General features: G+C 51.6%; 1 protein-coding gene across 4 annotated transcripts in view; it reads left to right on the forward strand.

Annotated features, from left to right (window-relative positions):
* ZNF697 (zinc finger protein 697) overlaps positions 1–6119 on the forward strand; it is a 30575-nt gene extending 24456 nt beyond the window's left edge. For 2 of the 4 annotated variants that reach the window (XM_003355228.5, XM_013988103.3), the window contains exon 3: positions 944–6119. In XM_003355228.5, the coding sequence (XP_003355276.2) occupies positions 944–2361 (1418 nt within the window). In that variant the 3' untranslated portion in view covers positions 2362–6119. The remainder of the gene's footprint in view (positions 1–943) is intronic. The other 2 variants (XM_013988104.3, XM_085023410.1) reach the window with 1 other exon arrangement.
* The last annotated feature ends 237 nt before the right edge of the window (positions 6120–6356 follow it).

Consider the following 6356-nt stretch of genomic DNA (forward strand, 5'->3'; position numbering starts at 1 on the left):
AGTGCCCCAGGCCTCTGTCAAATCTCTTGTTATTCCTGATCTGGCAAGAGTAAATGGGCCTCCATCCCCTTCCTTGGTTCCGTCTTTGGGCTTTCATTGCTTTATCCTGCTCTGAGCATGCCCAGGGGACAAAAATGAGCTGAAATACCTTAAGGACAGGGCCATGATCTTACATCCCTTCCCCATGACAGCTTTCAGATCCCCTGCTGCTCTTCCCTGCTGTGCCCAGAGCACATGGTCTTTCATATCTCAGGAACTTTCAGGGGTGTCTTCTGCTTGGGGATAAGCAGCCAGGCAGACAGGTGTGTGTTCTGGATTAGTCTCTAAGCCGGACCTTTTTCCCTCCCCCCCTTCACTCCTCTTCCATAGGAAAGCCCTTAACTCGAGGTGTGTTCGGTTTGTGTTCCACCTTAAGCTATTGCAGACTCACCAATCATAGTTAAAAACTCAGTCCAGCACCTGGTTAGGCCAGGTGGGCTTTTCTTGGGGTTAGCTGGGGAGGCCTTGTCTTTTGAGGCTAGGGCCTTGAAAGGCATTGGTGGCTCTTAGAGGGGGCAAGTCTTTTCCAAGAACCCAGGGAGTCCCACCTGGTCCAGATCTGACCACGGAAAGCAGACTGTCAGGACTTTAGGTGGCTCTGCTGAGCAGAGCCTCGTGTACAGTGGGCGGGGCCTGGGCCCAGAGACAGCTGCCTCAAGAACTAGAGGCCCAAGGGGGCAGGTGAGTGGACTTTTCCCCGGTTTCAGAGCTCACCCTCCTTTAGGCTCCCCAGGAGTCACCAAGCCGGAAGGAGTCTGGAGTTGGTGGAGGGGGGGGCGTACCTTGGAAAGAGAGGTTGAGAGTCCTCAGGATCCTGGGGCCCACACTCTTATTGAGACATTCCTCTGGGTTTGCCTCTTAAGCGCCAAGTCTAGTCACCCCACTGCTGCCTTTTCTGTTGCAGCAGGGCTGCTGAGTGAGGAAGAAGGGGTTGCTCTCCGGGAGGAAGAAGATGACCCTTCTGGAGTAGCTGAGATGGCGATGTTCCCGGGACTGTCTGAATCAGACAGCATTTCCCGGAGCTTCCGGGAAGAGGAGGAGGAGGAGGAGAGTGCAGGGGAGAACCGGCTGGAGGACGAAGAGGAGCAGCCGACCCCTCCCGTGCTTCCCTGGAGGCGGCACCTCTCCCTGGGGAGTCGGCACCGGGGCGACAAGCCTGCCCACCGTCGCTTCCGCCGGCTCCACCACCCCATGGCCATGGACCTCGGAGAGCTCGACAGCCTGATGGCCAGCATCATGGACGCGCCCACCATCTGCCCCGACTGCGGGGAGAGCTTCAGCCCCGGCGCCGCCTTCCTGCAGCACCAGCGCATTCACCGCCTGGCGGAGGCCGCCGCGGCCGCCAGCCTGGAACCTTTCGGCTTTGCGGGCGAGTGCGGCGCGGTGGTGGGGATGATGGGCGTGGGCGTGGCCGGGGGCTTCGGGGCGGGGCCCGCGCTGGCCCGGCCCCCCCGCGAGAAGCCCTTCCGCTGCGGGGAGTGTGGCAAGGGTTTCAGCCGCAACACCTACCTGACCAACCACCTGCGGCTGCACACGGGCGAGCGGCCCAACCTCTGCGCCGACTGCGGCAAGAGCTTCAGCTGGCGCGCCGACCTGCTCAAGCACCGGCGCCTGCACACGGGCGAGAAGCCCTACCCGTGCCCCGAGTGCGGCGAGGCCTTCAGCCTCAGCTCGCACCTGCTGAGCCACCGACGCGCGCACGCGGCGGCCAGCGGCGCGGGGCCGGCGGCGCTTCGGCCCTTCGCCTGCGGCGAGTGCGGCAAGGGCTTCGTGCGCCGTTCGCACCTGGCCAACCACCAGCGCATCCACACGGGCGAGAAGCCGCACGGCTGTGGCGAGTGCGGCAAGCGCTTCAGCTGGCGCTCGGACCTGGTGAAGCATCAGCGCGTGCACACGGGCGAGAAGCCGTACATGTGCTCCGAGTGCGGGGAGACCTTCAGCGTCAGCTCGCACCTCTTCACGCACAAGCGCACGCACTCGGGCGAGCGGCCTTACGTGTGCCGCGAATGTGGCAAGGGCTTCGGGCGCAACTCGCACCTGGTGAACCACCTGCGCGTGCACACGGGCGAGAAGCCCTTCCGCTGCGGCCAGTGCGAGAAGCGCTTCAGCGACTTCTCCACGCTCACGCAGCACCAGCGCACGCACACGGGTGAGAAGCCCTACACCTGCATCGAGTGCGGCAAGAGCTTCATCCAGAGCTCGCACCTGATCCGCCACCGCCGCATCCACACCGGCAACAAGCCGCACAAGTGCGCGGGCTGTGGCAAGGGCTTCCGCTACAAAACGCACCTCGCGCAGCACCAGAAGCTGCACCTGTGCTAGGGCTGCGCCCCTGGGGAGGCTGCCTCTGGGGAGTACGTGGGGACTAGATGTCCTGGGACAGACTCTGTAGAAAAAGATGGGGAAGGGGAGGGAGGGACAATCTGAGAATGACTGGGGAGCTTTTAAGGGTTAGGGCCCGGAAGGGGAGGGCTGCGTAAGGGTTGTTCTTTTTGGAGTGCTGTATTTTACCTGCTTCCCCCAGACGAAGAAAAGTTTGGAAGATGTGCCTGAGCGTGGTGACGTCATCAAATAAATACCCGATGTAGGGGGTGCAGGGCGAGGAGGAGCAGGCGCCTGAGGATCTTGAGGAAGGGGAGTTAGCGGGGAGGGGGAGGGTACGGGGTGGTTGACAATAGAGTAGGTTGGGCTGTAATGGCCCATGGGAAGCGGGGAGAGCGTGTGGTTGGTGTGAGGTTTATGGGGTAAAATAAAAGGGGGGCATGAGTAATCCTATCCTGGTTTCACCAGGTGTTAAGCCACTGTTTGCCCTGTCTCTCCACATCAGCTAGAGTCCCAGGAAGCGGAGGAACTTGGTTAGTCCTGTAGGAGTGGATAGTTTGTGTACCTTTCCCTTCCTTTCTCTGAGCCACAGTGAGCTGCTATTTTGAGGCATCCAGGGGAAACTGGGCAGAAAAGCTACACACCCTCACTTCAAGTGTGGAATCTCTGACATAGAAGTTCATTCAGAGCTGGTTTTCTGATCTGGGAAATCATGGTCCTGCTCCTGGTTCTTTACTACTTCCTTTAACATGGTCATGCTTCACGCTGGGTCAGGGTGGTCTCTGTGGATGACCAGGCCTCTGCCCCTGTGTGTCAGGTGTGTTCCAGGCCCAGCATGTCTTTCGGATCTCACCTGTGATCTCTTAAGTGCTGGGAACTGGAACAATCCCAGCTATGTGTGACTTTTCCCTTCTCAGATCAGCTTGATGCTTGTTTCGGGTGAACCTCAGGCCATCAACAGTTGCTCTGGTGACCTGCTACAAAAGTCAACTGGCTCAGAACTTTGCAGGTCCTGTGGGAGAAATCAGGGAAGCAAATGTTCTCATGCCGGGGTGTAAGGCTTCTTCCTCTCACTTGCCTTCACTTCGTATCTGTGTACCCCTCCCCCTCTGCAGTAAGGGGGGTGATAGTCCAACTGCCACCTCCATGCGTATTGATATGGGCTCTGGTCTAAGTAGAAATGTCTATTTCCTACACAGTGAGGCACAGTTGAAGCTCAAGACTCTATACAAGGAGGGCGCAGGCAGGGAGAGGTATCGATGTATAGTTGCCAAATAGCACAAGCAATGAATGTTTTCTGGTGGTTATATAGATGCCAAAATAGCACTTTTGTCTTTGTAAAGTGCTTTATGCTTTTTGATGATTGTTAGTTGTTTCTCATGTCTTTGTGAGGTAGAACAGTATTAAGTCCCCTGTCTTAGGGAAGACGTGGGGACAGGAGTGCGACAGACGTTTCTCTCTTTAGAGGCCAATGACCGTGTGGATAGGTGTGGTCTGACCTTTTGTGCTCTCCAACGCAGCTGCTAGGAAGACTTACCCTGTCGTGATTTATATAATAAGGACACTGAAAATTCTTACACTTGGCGGACAACGTTAAGGCTAGCCTAGTAGGGCCAAAGATGTCCTTGTTGACAAAGCTGGTCTTTGTCATGTAATTAGAGTGTCCTAGATATGTCCCATTTCTAGTCGGGGCTATAGTTAGATGACTCTTGTATAGACTTCAGTTACCCATGCTGAAAATCCCTTCCGTAGGTTAGCCTTTAGAAGGTAGAATTGTGGAAAGCAGTTTTGTTTTCCTTACTAGCGACTGTTCCCCTGTTTTTCATGGAAGAATCTTCATGAACTGTTGGACACGCTTGAAGGAGAAAAAAAAAAAAAAAAACCCACAAGGTTGTTTTTACAGTTTTCTGGAGTTTTTATGGATACTGGCAATGTATACTTGATCCGTTGTGTTCTAGCAAAGAACCTTTTTGGGGGACTGTAGGAAAGCATGTTTTTGCCATTATGAAAACACTTTAAAAAATCCTGAGACTTCTGGGCTTGTGTAAAGCCTGTTGATCTTGCCCTCCTAATCAGTTTCTTGTTATTTGCAAACGCAAATAGATTTTCAAAATATAGATAGTTTTGGGAGAGACTAATTCCTTTTGAATTTAGTCGAGAGTAATCTGAGCAAAGCAAGTGTCCATTATTAATTCTGACTCCTGTGATCTGAATACTAAGTATATAAGACTCACATGAAAATAACATAGCCCATTGGTAGGTAATCATTCCTTTGCATGTGTGGTTTTTTTTTTGTTTTTTTTTTTTCATGCACATCTACCTCTTCCAGCTGTTTTGAGTTCTCTTGAGTCTGTGCCTGTGAAATCTCATCCAACTTTTGATTATTCATGAATTGATGATCCACTGAATGGGTCACTCGGTCTTTTGCTGACATTTTCATCCTGGTGCACAGTCTCGTCTGCATCCACTGTGTTCCCCAGCAGTAGCTTTTGAGAATGGGTTCGGTGGGGAGAGGAGACTGAAGTTAGGGTAAAGTAATTTACTGGCAGTGGGAATCTTTGAGTTTCATTGATTTCCTCTGTTCTTTCTGTTGCCATAGAGAAGAAAGCCAGCTACTCCTTCAGTGTCCCTTCTGTGAGTATCTCCCTTAGCAGAAGAAAACAACCCAACCAGCAACACCCCACTCTCATGGTGCATCTGAAATGTGATTCCATTGTTCTTATAACTCTTCAGGGAACATATCCACATTAAGTGAGGTGAAATGCATTCAGGAGGCTCTTTCTTGTATTTAAAAAAATAGCTTTTTTTTTTTTTTTTTGCTTTTTAGAGCCACACCCATAGAAATGGAAGTCCCCAGGCTAGGGGTTGAATCCAAGCTGCAGCTGCCAGCCTACGCCACAGCCATGGCAATGCCAGATCTGAGCCTTGTCTGCAACTTACACCACAGCTCATGGCAACGCTGGATCCTTAACCCACTGAGCAAGGCCAGGGATCAAACCCGCATCCTCATGGATGCTAGTTGGGTTTGTTACCGCTGAGTCACAATGGGAACTCTGAAAAGCAGCATTTCTAAAGCAAACCCTGATAACTGTGGTTCACCCTTAAAAATGTTAATCTGAAGGCTCCTTCCACCAGCTCACAAATGTTGGTGGGGCAAGGGTATCATCTGTTTCCTGGAAGTTCAGTCAAGTGCAGGCTGCATGTTACTGAGCAAAACCTGGAGCAGTTTTAAATAGGTTAAAAACACTGAGCTCTGAGTTGGAAGGAGAAGAGGAGACGGTAACCCCTTGAGCCATGTGGCCTCTTCCAGGTCAGGAGGCTGTACATATGTGAAAAGTTCAAATTAAGAACCTGTGTTCACAGACAATCTGAACTGTGCTTCTGAAGTTTGTGCACATTTTCTTTCACTGTAATGTTATTTTACAGCTGTTTGTTATGATAATGAATAATTTAATAATGCTAAAAGTACCAGGTTTGGCGTGAGTGTGTGCTTGTGTATGTGAGAATTGCCTTATTTTCAGGTTGTTTTATTTAATGATGGTTCCTTGGACAGCATTCTGGTGTTCAACCCCCCAATACGGAATATATGTCATTAAATCCGTATCAGTCTTTTACCATGTCCCTCTTTCCTTTTTACTTGTCACCTGTTAAATGTCACTCAGTTCAGTCTATGGAAGCTACATCCTGGTAGAACAGGAGCTAGCAGACTGTCACATCCAGGCTGTCCCTTTGTGTAAATAAAATTTTCTTGGACTATAGTTCTACCCACACAGCCTTACTCACAAAGTGTCTTCAGCTGCTTTTGCACTAATACAACAAGGTCAAGTACTTGGGACAGAGGCTGCATGACCCACCATCCTAAGATATTTGCTGTCTGGGTCTTTAATGAAAAAGTTTGCTGACTCCTGATTTAGATTGTTTGGATGGAGCCTAGATCATTCTGGAATTGGCCAGTGTCTACATAGTCTGTCCATTCTAACCAGTAATTCAGTGCA

This window comes from Sus scrofa, chromosome 4 (genome assembly GCF_054392235.1).
Source record: "Sus scrofa isolate SSC_HxYL_T2T_F1_AM1 chromosome 4, Sscrofa_HxYL_maternal_Yorkshire_Landrace_v2.0, whole genome shotgun sequence".
Lineage (NCBI taxonomy): Eukaryota > Metazoa > Chordata > Mammalia > Artiodactyla > Suidae > Sus > Sus scrofa.